Below are 13,010 nucleotides of genomic sequence, written 5' to 3' on the forward strand. Positions count from 1 at the left end.
TTGGAAGAAAGCAACTGCTGACCTGAAGGCCCTGGCTAACTATTCTCTTAACTTTCCCCCTCAAGGTCAAGAAATAGGGGGTTGCAAGACTGCTGTAGGTTGTGTAACCAAACCACAACCATCTATTTGTTCAATCCTCTAACTGTTCCAGCCTACAAGGGTTACTAAGTGCACCTTGGCTATATTTGAGACTAACTGTTGTTTTTGAACACCCACAGGAAATCATACTCATTTACTTTTTAGCAGCCTGCCACTAAGTAGACATCCGTGTCCTTTGGAGAAGGTTCCAGGATTTAAGTCCAAACACAACCTTTTTCTAATTTAATTTTTTATTTTTCCTCCGGCTATTTTGTTGTAATAGGTATTACTGTTTCAGTCAGGTTTGTTGATTTTGTGAGCTTACCATGGTGAACGCACACTAGCCCCAGGTTCTACTAGGGAAGGGAACTAGAGGCACACCAGGGCGATGGGAACCGGCCAGCCTCCAACACAAAATGTTAAACACAATGGGGCCGCTCCTATTAATGACCTACAAAATTGCTCAGAAGTGTTGTGTATGTGAGTGTGGACATCTCACAAAAAGTTTAGGACTGGCTTCACACACCACCTGGTGTCATGCTTCATCATTGGCCAGTCCTCGCCCTCTAAAAACTTGGTTTGATAGACCAGGTGGTGTGTGAGGCCAGTCCTAAAACTTTTTGTGAGATGTCCACACTCACATACACAACACCTCTGAGCACTTTTTAGGTCATTCTAATAGGAGCGGCCCCATTGTGTTTAACAGCATGCCATGGTGGACATCATCCCCCGACATGTTTAAATGCACAAAATGATGTGTGGAGTGTTCTGTATGTTGTACAACACTCTAATGCTGTCATGCGCAATCTACAGTACAAAGGAATTAAGGTATTAATTTTCTTGATAGTAAAATTGCAGAGTAGTTCGAATAATGGTGTGCATTTACACACTAATAGTATTTTGTGGTAGTATGCTGAGTTTATTCTTATAAAGTTAATATTGCAGGCTGTAGCTTCAGTCTGGCCCATAAAGCTTGTGTCCAAGCAGTTACCACCAAGTAACTCCAGCTGCAACTCAGCCTATACACATGACATCACCAAGATCTATTAGGTGACAGCTAGCGCTCTGGTATCAGTTCCTAGTTATTTGTGCATGTTATCGACCTGGTCTTCTGCTCTTTTTTGGTTCCTCACTAACACATTCTTCTGCTATTCCACTGCAATGTGTACTCAAAGGGCTACAGGCTTTAAGCCTTGCAGATGGTGCCCCTAATAAATGTCTCTATTGGACATTCTGACAACTCAGTGTGGTATCTGAGGTAAACACATGACGCCAGGCCCTGCAACTTTTGTATCTCCATGCAGCTGAAGGCCATCTGGGAGCAGGAGGGCAAGTTATTCTTTGGCTGAGAACCTTCTCCTAAGAGTTATTTCCACAAACAGTACAAAAACTGCCAAAGCACATTCCACAGATGAAGCAGTCCAGCTTCTGGGACTGTTCAAAGTGTGTGATGTTCTCCGACCTAACACTGGAAGTCTCCTTGACATTAGTCGACTACATGGTGCCTATAAAGAAGTTTCCCTGTCCTTTGGTTATCCCTGCTCAGGTGCTCGCATTCTGACTAGCTATGCTGGATATTTTTAGAATGTCTCCGCAACACTCTAGGCTACTCCTGAAAGTATCAGGTTGTCCTTGCAGCTCTGGTCCCTCTGAAGGCTCTAACCCTGATATCTCCTGATACCGCCCCTCCTCGGGTTTCAACCCCTACACTTATGACAAAGTCAGTGCCACCAATGTTTCCTTTCCTAAATTGCTTAGGCTGATCTTCTGCTGCACTGTTTTCTAAAGTGATGTTGCCATTGCCTACTGAGAAGACTCCTGCTTCGGCCAAGGAGTCCATAGTGGACCATCCATATGACAAAGGAGTAGGTCAAGGCACATTTTAACAACCATATTTTGTGCTCCGCTCCAGGGCCCACAAGTGCAGCTGCTTGGAGAAGATTTTCGGGGCAGATTCAGATACTTTATTATGGAGGGTGAGGACTGTGGTGGAATGTATAATGATAACCTGCCATCTTACAATATTGATACTGACATCTACTTGGAACTTCAAAATGCCAGTGGCCCAAATACTGCACCAGAAGGGGACATTTCAAACCTTCTCGTCCCAGACAATAGAGGCCTTTAAATTGACTTTACCTTCTGCAGAAGTGAAGTTTAACATTTTAATGGACATCTTGCAACCCTCCCGGCTTCTGCTGAGCTTTTTATACTGTTTAATGAGGCCGTCCTACACTGTATAATGGCTGCGTGAAAAAAGCCATGTTGGCCTCCTGGTCCACAGGGAGATTGTCAGATGCTATTAGTCCACTCAGGGTGGCCCAAACTTTTTCTTCTCTCATTTATAACTAGAAAATCAGTTTTTTCACACATTGTCTTTAAAGAAGAACCCCATTGCCTTTCCTATGCCTCCCTTGGGCATTGAATCCATAAATCTAAACTCTTTTTGGGTTGCAATTTTTTTGACTGCAGCAGCTTGCCTTTTTTTCACGGTTAGTGCCACCTGCCTTCAAGGCCATAACGCCCCTGCTTTATGGGAGCTGGCAAAATTTGCAATTGTCAGCTTTCGAAATTTTATGAAGAGGCCACTCCCTGCCTTGTTGTGTAATCGTGTGTTTTTTACTGTAGACACAGTTGCTCATTTTATTGGTGCATAAGAAACAGTGTTCCCCTATGAATCTTTCAAGCTGTGATTAATATTTGATACAATAAGCCAAAAATCAGAATATGATAATCAATAGTGTTCAGTATTTTATGTTGAATAAGAAAGTATCATAGCACGGGTCTAATAGACAGTCAGTATATTCAAAAGTCAAAACAATGCAGGCGCTCCAAGTGACTGTGCTGTTTAAGTGCAAATATGTGAGCCAAATATTAATCAATGTATATTACATCAGCGATATTTACAGTATGTACTAAGGTCCATATCCGGAAAACAAAGAGATTCCTTAGGAACCCAATGGTATAGGCATTTGGGTTTACACAATCCTACAGTTAGTGATGCAGGTGGAATCCGATAATTCAACGTTTCGACCTTTTAAACTGAGTAAGCCGGGAACTACATAAGGACAGCAGGGAAATGGTAGGAACCTAACCAAACAGATCTGGTTTATAGGTAAGGAAGGTGCACTCTGATAGAAGTCAAGCAAAAAGAGACAAGCATAGTCCATATATCTTCTTTTTATTCAAGGTTGTTATTTAAAAACTGGCACACAGCCAACAGGTTTCGTTCTCTGATGCCAAGGGAACTTCGTCAGGGGTTGCATATAAATTAAGAATTCAATATAAGAACAAAGACTGACAGAGGGGTCTCCTCAATGTAAAGATCACAAAACGTATGGATATTTCCCAGTAAATTGAATCCAAATTGTAGTCTTCAGAATATATAAGGTGTGTCAAGGAAGATCACAAGAGTCCCGTATTTGACTCCCACATACAGTCAAGCAGGTGTGAATAATTCCTGCTATAGGTTTCTTCAAATCGATCAGGGTACAGACAGCATGATAACCGGCATAGACCTGGTTTGTCTAAATAAATCTTCCCGTAGCCTGGTTAATGAAGTCAATAGCAATAGCAGCCCATTGGTCCAGTGAAGACAGCAACCATGAGTGGTAATAAAACAAACCTAGTTTTCACCAAACAATGCTGCGTTCTGGGCTCACTGGCTGGTACATGCTGGTTCAAGGCTTGAAAAACAACGGGCCCTGCATTTGAGTGCCGCAGGGTCAGCACGCTTGAATGCAATCCACTGGATTTTTGGGCGATGTTCAGGTTGTGTTATGGACATGCCCTTTCATGGTGAGCAACTATTATGGGTGAAAGCCAACTCCTCCTCTGGAAGTTTCAAGGAAAGCAGGGCTACAACTCATGCCATGGACCTGGCTTCCCACCACACATTTTAATCAACAGTATCTGAACCTTTGTGAATATTTTGGCACTGTGCAGCCCCAATAGTGGTAGTTGTCTCAGACTGTCCAAACTCCACAGCAACTATATCACTCCTTTCACAGCAAGGGTAGAACTGAAAAGCTTCACCACCAGGAGTACATCATAGGGTCCCCAACAGTCTAACAAAGGACTGCTGAATGATCAAGCTGATCTATTAGGCCAATGCCTGTCTTACCTATATCACATGCCTGTCTTACCCAACACCCACCCCCTCCAAATCCACCCACCTTCTTTCAGAGTGTGCTTTCTGGCTTGTGCTTCATCCAGGAGATGGATGGTCTTACCTTGTTGTACAAAGGGGTTTTAGAGGTGACACCACTGGAAGAGAGGATCACAGAATTGTACTCCCTTTACTTCTTTGTCCCCAAAAAAGATTGAAGCTTGAGACCTACCTTGATCTCCACCTTCTGACTCTGATGATCATGCAGGAAAATTCAAGATACTGACTCTGAGCCCAGTCCTGTTGGCCAAAGAAATTGATAGATTGGTGGGTATTCTGGAACCTCTGGGATACCTAACTTTATCTTCCACTTCTTTCTGCTCACATGTGAGACTTGAGATTGATTGTGGAGTCCCCAACATTTCCAGTATGCAGTCTTCTTGTTTTGACTGATGACCGACCTACATGTCTTTACAAAAGTGCTGGCAGTCACAGCAACTTTGCTGCGGGGTCGGGACCTAATCTGTTCCTGTACTTGGACAACTGGCTGGTGACAGCGGAGGCCTCTGCGGGTCAATGCGCATCTCCTGCAGGGAATGGCTTCTTTCCCTTACCTGGTCTATACCATCAGTGAAGCTTCACCTAACTCCCACACAGAGTCTGAAATTTATTGAGGCGGTTCTTGACACAACCCTTATGAAGATCTTTCTTCCTCCTCAGAGAATCTTTGATATTCAAGGGATGATTCTGATGTTTCTGACTCAAGCCGGGATCCCAGTCCTACAGATCCTGTACCTGTTCAATGCTTATGGCTCTAGGGCACCTGTGATTTTTGGGCCTGGTTCAGTGCTGGTTGTGGTAGTGTGGAGTCTCAAACTTACTGTAGCCAGCTGCTTAGGGTGCAACTTGTCTTATGTCTCTCTGTGTGTACCAAACTCTGGGTCGCAACTGATTGAGAGCTGTCATAATGGTGGTGTAGTCTCCTGTCTCTCTGCTGGTGGGTCACTTGCTTTCTAGTTGCTGTACTTTTGGTGGAATTCAGCTATGTGATGAACCAGCTGGCACTTCTTGCCGGTCCTTTAGATTTGGCTGTTTTGGCGATGGTAATTGTGTGGGCGCACTCTGTGATCAACTGGGAGAAGTTTTTCTCTGTCTTTACTGGGTTGTCAGGGATGAGGGAGTTAAGAACGTTATTCCACTGGTCTTCTGATCTATTCTTTCAGTGCCTGCGAGTGGTGTGAGGGGGGTATGGTGCCCGTGTTGGTGGGTTGCGAGATTGTGAAGTGGATGATGTAGTGGTCGGTCCAGGTGAGCTGAGAGACATAGTTGTATTTAACTTTGTTGCTGGAAGTGAAAATGTGTTTGTTTGTTATTTTATTCTTTATTGTTCAGTTCATTGCATGTATTACTTACAAATACTTACAAATCAGTAGTTTAAATCACTGACACAGACATCATTTACACAAAAAAAACAAAGTATATAGGAGGTTGTTGCTTTTCACAGTGATAGCTCCATATGTTGTAACATAGGCCCCCAAATTTGCGCTCACAGCTTTTTTTTCTTCAGCGATTTAATATTGTACAACCGATATTCCAAATTACATATATTATAAAACTTTGCGCGCCACATTTCAAACGATAGTGCTTCAGGGTGGAGCCACATAGAAGCAACACACAGTCGAGCAACTGCGGCAGCCATAAACATAAGATACCTAAATGGATAACATACCTGAGCAGACTGAGTACCTTCCCCCACTCCCATTAACATTACCTCCCTAGAGATGTACACATTGACCCCTGTAATCTGAGTCAAAAACTGCTATATATCCTCTTGAAACTGATTTAACCCTATACAGTCAAAAAAAATATGTACAATATCAGCATTCTCCATTTGACATCTATAGCATTTCCCATCGTGGGGTCCCCCCACTTTTTCATTTTGACAGGGGTATGATATAAATTAAACAAAGTTTTGTAATATTGGTTGGGCAAATTAGCTGTCAACATAACTTTGGCTGCCATATCAATAGATTGTTGCCCATATGTGCCTGTAGTCCCAAATCTTCCACTCCACTTCACATCATGTGTCTCTATATCATCACTTAAAGTCTATCCATATACCATACAATATCCCGATCTTAGCTCTTTTTTTCACTGCCTCTATTAGGGCATTGGGTGTTACTGCCAGATATCTGCAATGTTTGCCTAGGTATCACGAATTTGTAGAAATTTAAAGAAGTCGTGCTTATGCAAATTATACTGTTCAACTAATTCTGTAAAAGTAGGCATTATCCCACCATTGTAGCTATCTCCCATATGTCGAATCCCTTATCTCGCTACCCATTCATCTTTGCATCCCAAAATATAGTGGGAAATAATTCTATGGAGTTCAATGGTGTATAATGATTTATAAGACCAATTGACACCAATTTACGTATTGTTTTCCAAGCTTTATATGCAGCAATAAAGGTTTTAAAACCTGTCCTCTTAAAATAGCTAGGTTAAAAAAACTTAAATAAGGCCTCGCTAGCCTGAGTCGCCATCAACATTTGGTATATATTGGGCACTTCTGCATGTTGTGATTCCTCTCCAGTCACGAGGTACTGCATGTTTTACAGGAGACACACAAAAAATTAAAAAGTAAAATTCTGTACAGCCCATTCTTCTCGCTCTAATGGTAACATCATATACTTCGAAGCCCACGAGGCCTTTTGTGACCCCCAAATAAACCTATCAGCAAGGGATTGCAATTGTAACAAATGAGAGCGTGTTAACTCGAGCAGAACAGTCCTAAAGAAATACATTGCCATTGGAAGTGCACACATTTTAAGTACATTACGCCTCCCTACCATTGACAAATGTAGGCACTCAAACCGTTCCAAAAGTTGCTGTGCCGTAGATACTATATCTGCCCAATTTACTTCCACAACTTCTTGAAGTGACATCCTAATTTTTATGCCCAGATACCTAGCTTCTTGCGTGACACGTGCTTCTCCAGGACAGAGTCCTTCAGTGCATATAATCTGGGTTTTAGATACATTAAATTTTTACCCGGCAACTTTCCCATATCTCTGAGTCAGATTCTCAATCTCTCTTACATCTTGCTCTGGGTCAGATGTCGTCACCGCTATATCGTCAGCATAAGCAAGGACACGTACTTGATGCTGCCCAAATGTCATTGACTGTATTCCATTAGTTGTTTGCAGCAAAACGGGTTAATATAAATAGCGAAAAGGAGGGGCGAGCAGAGACACCCCTGCCTTGTTCCCCTGATAATATATACAAAGGATGACTCTCCGCCCATGGTGCATATTTTAGCCCGTGGTCTTTTATACATAGTTTGTATAGATGTTATGTATCGGGGTCCAAAACCCATCTTTAGCATAACGGCCCAGAGAAACGGCCATGATACGCGATCAAACACTTTTTCAGCATCTAATACAATTATACCAATATGCTTTTGCTGTATACTGGCAAATCTATCATTGCGATCATCCTATGTAGATGATAAACCGTACTCCGACCTGGTATAAAACCATGTTGATATCTGGAAACTAGCGGGGAAATAGCATGGGCCATTCTAGATGCGAGTATTTTTTAATATAGCTTACCATCTGCTTATATTAAAGATATGGGTCTATTTGACCCCGGGAGCCTCGCCGATTTTTCTTTCTTGTTAAAGACCACAATATTGGCATCATCCCAAGAAGATGGGGGATTCCCCACCTGAGCCTCTAGAAATGTAGCCAACATGTCTTCTTTTATAATGGAGAACAACATCCGATATATCTCCAACAGAAGTTTGTCTGGCCCTGCCGCTTTACCCAAAGATAGTGAGCCCAATGCTTCCTCCAATTCTGACATTGTTATAGGGGTTTCCAGTATTTCCCGTTCCTCTTGTCCCAACCCAATCAATTCTAATGTCTGCAAAAACTGCTCGATATTTGCCTGCTCAACTGTATCTTGTGTATATAGCTCTTTGTAATAAGAGTGGAACACATCCAATATATCTTTCATAGTCTCAGCTACCCCCCTTTCCCATCTTCTAATATTGCAATTCTCTGGGCGACTTGCCTGCCCCGCAACCTTTGAGCCAAGCAATTACCAGTTGCCTCCCCATAGTCATACCTCTCCTTGAAATTGGGCCACTATTTCCTGACACCATAGCCCATTAATCATAGCCATACAACATGCATTCTTGGTTTGCGCTTCCTTGGGAACTGCATTGTCCCTGACCACTTGTATGAGTTCCTGCTCTGATGCCTTTAATTTTTCTAGTAAGCCCAACGTTTGCTCCTTCTGTTGCCTTTGCTTAGCCCAACTATAGCTAAATGTTTCCCCCCTCAACCCAGCTTTCAATGCATCCCAGACCATTGGTTGAGCAGCCGAGCCTCTATTGTCCTCAAGAAAGGATTTTGCCCAATTTCTAATATGGCTGATATAATCCCCATCACATAATAACTTCTTATTAAAAGTGAAAGGTCTATGCGTCCTTGCAAGACTGATGCCAAAAAGATCTACTACCACAGGTCCATGATCCGACGTAATTCGTGGCCAAACCTGCAACCTTGCACCGACCGTGTGTGGCCGAGGCAAAAACACATAGTCCAGCCAAACGAATTTATTATATGGGTATGAATAAAACATAAAGCCTGGATCCCCTTGTGAAAATGTGTTTGTGTGTGTTGTGTGATGCGGGTAGGGTCGGTGACTGGTTGCTTGAGGCTGATAATGCCAATGATTTCCAGGTTGATTGGTTGTATTGGTGTCATTGGGGTCATCTAGATGGAAGTTGAGATCCCCTAGGAAGACGTTGTGCTCGGAGTCGGTGGTAATCAGGACGATAATGATTGGGATTGCGTAATGCAGAAGCTTGGGCGTGGTCTGTAGGTGCGGGTGCCTTGGATGGTGCTTTTTCCATTTGTGGGAAGTTGGAAGTTGAGATGTTCCATTATTGGAGTAGAGTTGTCCAAGGAGGTTGCGAAGCGGATGGTGTCCTTGTAGATGATGGCAATTCCACCTCCAAGCTTGTTGGTTCAGTCCTGGTGTGGAATCTTGTAGCCTTGTAGGTTGACAATGGTGCTGTCTGGTGCGTAGGCGTGGGTTCAGCCAGTTCTCTTTGATGAAGATGACGTCTAGGATGAGGTATGAGCTTGTGTCCCAGATCTCTGACTTGTTTGCCGAGTGATAGGGCATTGAGTAAGATGCACTGGAATTGCACTATGGCTGTTTCGGTCAGAATGGTGGATGGCATTGTGTTGGTGGTGTCACTGGTGTGGTTGGTTGCCATGGTGTTGCAGGTGAAATGACAGTGCTGGCATGAAAAAGATCCTTTGGTAGTGCATAGAGATCTGCGGCACCAGTTGGTGAACCTAGGGTCCAGGGCTCAGAGGTCTGTTGTGGTGTAGCTGTTAAGAGCGGTGGAGGCAGGATTCCTGGTTATGGGCGTCGTCCAGGCACAGACTGGCGCAGACATGCTTGCCTTTTGGTGCCCCGCTGCATGTGTGTGCTACGCAGCCTCAATTAAGTAAGTCCTGGGAGGGGGGGGGGGGGGCGCTGGGCAGGGTAGGCGAGAGGCAGGAAGCGGGCCTGAGAAGTGGCAGCAAAGCGAAAGCACTGGCGGATAAGAATGGTTAGCGTGAGATTAAGTGGGAAAAAGCAAAGGCTATGGGAGGAAACATAGCAAATTAAATGGAGGAAAAGCATGTTCTAGAAGGAAAGAGAAAAAATTAAATGGAGAAGCTAATATTATAGTAGGAAACCGCGAATTAAATTAATGAAAAGCAAAGGTTATGGTGGGAGGATACAATGCAAATTAAATGGAGGAAAGCAAAGGTTGTGGGAGGAAACTGAGTGAATTAAGTGGAGGAAAAGCAAAGGTTATTGGAGAAAAACAGTGATTTAAATGGAGGAAAAGCAAAGGTTATGTGTGGATGTTTTATATGATTAAATTGATCTCATGCATCCTGCTGGGATCCATGTCATTTCGCTATTTCGATTAGACTATACAACCCAACATATTTAGTGAAAACCGTAAGTCTTCGGTTCACAATTTTTCAATAAGTATACCTTAGCCTGTGTACTGGTCCTGAAGACAGCCTATCGATTTAGCTTAAAAGGCTGAAACATGTAGACCAACCCACGGATGTTTGAGAGCAATTTAATCACATAAAACAATCCACCCTTATTCCTTTTTAAACTTGCCCAAGGACCCCGCTATTGAAGAAGTCTTGTCTCCAGGCGTGGAGGGGGATCCTTGAGGCAAGTTTACAAAAACTCACTTATTACCATTTTGCTCTATGAATACCCGCTCCGCTGTAATCAGGCATCGAAACACACCTCGGCATCCCAGGTGGGAACCCGATGATAAAGCATGCCACCAGCTAGGTTGGTGGTCGAGGGTTCTTCTAAAAAAGTGAGTGTTTTCCAAATAATATAAAAGCAATTTTTCGTATTTTCAATGCTTTCTGGGTGTGGAAGATTCAGTTAGAAGCTGTCCTTGTTTTGTTTATATAATGGGAATGTTAGCGGCCATTTCAATGGAAAATGTGCTGTCTGAAAATGAAAAATGCGCTACCACATGATGCTTTAGTTAGATTCCGACTCGTGTCCCTTTATGTAGGTGGGTTGCGAAAGTTTGTAGTTCTAAAAAGTGGGTCGTGATTCTAGAAAGCTAGGTAACCACTGCTGTAGAGTTAGGGCTAGTCCGATTGATAAGCTTTGCAAACAGCGGCGCTTTGGAGGCTGTGTATGTTGTTTTTAAGTTAGAGAATTGAACTCTAGGGAGTGAGGGGAATGGAGAGAATGTGTTGTGTAATATAGGTTACTTTTTGCACTGAATATTACTCCCACTGCTTTCTTTCGGATATGTCCCCTGCTGTATTGTCTGTTCTCTGAAAGGATACCTTAGTTCTTGTGCTCAGAGATGCAGTCTTATATCATCAGTCAGTCAGATGTGGACCCTCTGTTACAGGTAAATAGCCTTTAATGTCTTTGCTGGTGTATATTTTGCCATAGATTGTGTACCAATAAATCTTCACCTCTTCTTGTCTTTTCCCTTTTCCTCTCCGTGCTTCGATTTCTCTGTACCCTGAATCATACTAGCCCGAGGCAGCCGCATTCCTCGTCCTAGTGTGAGTCAGGGCTGCAGCCGGGAGGCCAGCCGCGAAAGCAGCAGGGACACAAGCCCTGTACGCTCTTTCCTGCCCCTTGGTAAGTACTCTAACTCGACGCCCTGACTATGCATGGCTCCACAACCTTCCACTTCCTCCTCCTTAATGTAGCCTGCTTCACCTTCATTTAGTGTGTAGGATACATTCACTTCCGGTTTCCTCTGCTGGAAATTAATCCATGCGTGACGAACATTCCAACGTGACTGGTGTTGTATGTAATACAGTACCATTAACTCACTGCCAAAATGTTCGTCATTATTTATGTTTGCTAATGCTTTTGTGTAGCTGCGTGCATATATTTTCAAATATGTGTTTGTGTGCAAAATGTATGTGTGAAAGTTTGCTAAATTGGTCCTTGTACACATATACTAAACATTAATCTGGGACAGTTTACCTGTTTGGTGCAACCTGACATACACAATATATGAACCAGTGGGCAGTGCAGTCTCACTCGTGTTCTTTTATGACTACCTCGAGGCCGCGCCTTCTCTGCTGTTTGTGACACTGCTCTGCCTTGAAGTTCATATATAGTTACTGGTAACTTTGTACGCATTTGCTAAATGAAGCAGACACATTTCAGTATTTAGGACGTCAAGTTCAAAGATAATATCGCATTAGTTGTTTTGTTATGAAGTGGTGAACTTTGTGTTCGCTGAAATACCATTTCAGTCTAATACCATCATTAATGTTTTGGATAATTTGAATTTTTAGTTACCATATTCTGAAAGTAGATTACAAGTTTTCATTGTGACTAAACATTATTTCATATTTTCAAACGGAAATGCTTGTTAAACTAAAGCGATGGGCATTGACGATGAGAAATACTGCAATAGTAGTCTGCTCCATGCAGTGGAATACATGGACTGACTGAAAACTGGGTTACATTAAACTCCTGGTATCGCAGGCTCACAACAATTTTACCCTTCAGGGTTGCATGATTTACAAGCTGGCAGTGATGTTCCGAGTTAAATTTATCCTTGACTTGTATTTCAACCTGGGACCATGCATTCTTTTCCAGTTATCTAGACCGGCGTTCCGTGTGCTTGACAACGATGTGCTCTTCAGCTACTTTGAGTAAACTCCCTTAATGTGGTGGCATGAATACCAGAGGCAGTCAGAGCAGCACACAACTGTGCATTTTGATAGGTGTTCTCTTTGAAATAAGCGTAAAATATCCTTGCAGACGTCTACAACACACTTCTCCTGGTAAATTGCAAATTGTTGCAACACACACATCACATTATAAATTGAGAGTGAACAAAATAACGTTTTGTCCTTTACGCCAAAAATATCATCATACAAAAAAATTCCTGAAATGTACTTGCCAATATCTCATAGGAAATTGAACTGAAGGGCATGAACCAAAAAGGTAATTTCCAGGCACCAGCACAAGACTGTTTCATGGGGAAAATGTCTCGAACGCAGTTTTCCTGTTCGTATAAGACATTTTTTCCTATAACCAGTCTGCCATGGGTGAACATTTCACGGAATTAGTGTAACAAAAAGCTTGTGAGATTTCACCCACATAGAAATAATATGAATGCATTTTGCTTTATGATCTGAATTAATCAGGTAGTGCAGCTTACTATAGAGTTCTAGCATATCGCCATTATGTACAGCATAGTTACATTTACAGCTTCTCTAAAGATAAA

At 42.7% G+C, this 13,010-nt stretch overlaps 1 protein-coding gene across 26 annotated transcripts in view; it reads left to right on the plus strand.

Annotated features, from left to right (window-relative positions):
- CLASP2 (cytoplasmic linker associated protein 2) overlaps positions 1–13,010 on the plus strand; it is a 2,039,150-nt gene that overhangs the window by 1,403,191 nt on the left and 622,949 nt on the right. For 23 of the 26 annotated variants that reach the window (XM_078688301.1, XM_078688302.1, XM_078688307.1 and 20 more), the window contains one exon: positions 11,291–11,398. The exons of the other annotated variants lie outside the window; for them this stretch is intronic. In XM_078688301.1, the coding sequence (XP_078544427.1) occupies positions 11,291–11,398 (108 nt within the window). The remainder of the gene's footprint in view (positions 1–11,290; positions 11,399–13,010) is intronic. 26 annotated transcript variants of the gene reach the window in all.

The sequence above is a fragment of the Lissotriton helveticus genome, chromosome 4_1, assembly GCF_964261635.1.
Source record: "Lissotriton helveticus chromosome 4_1, aLisHel1.1, whole genome shotgun sequence".
Taxonomy (NCBI): domain Eukaryota; kingdom Metazoa; phylum Chordata; class Amphibia; order Caudata; family Salamandridae; genus Lissotriton; species Lissotriton helveticus.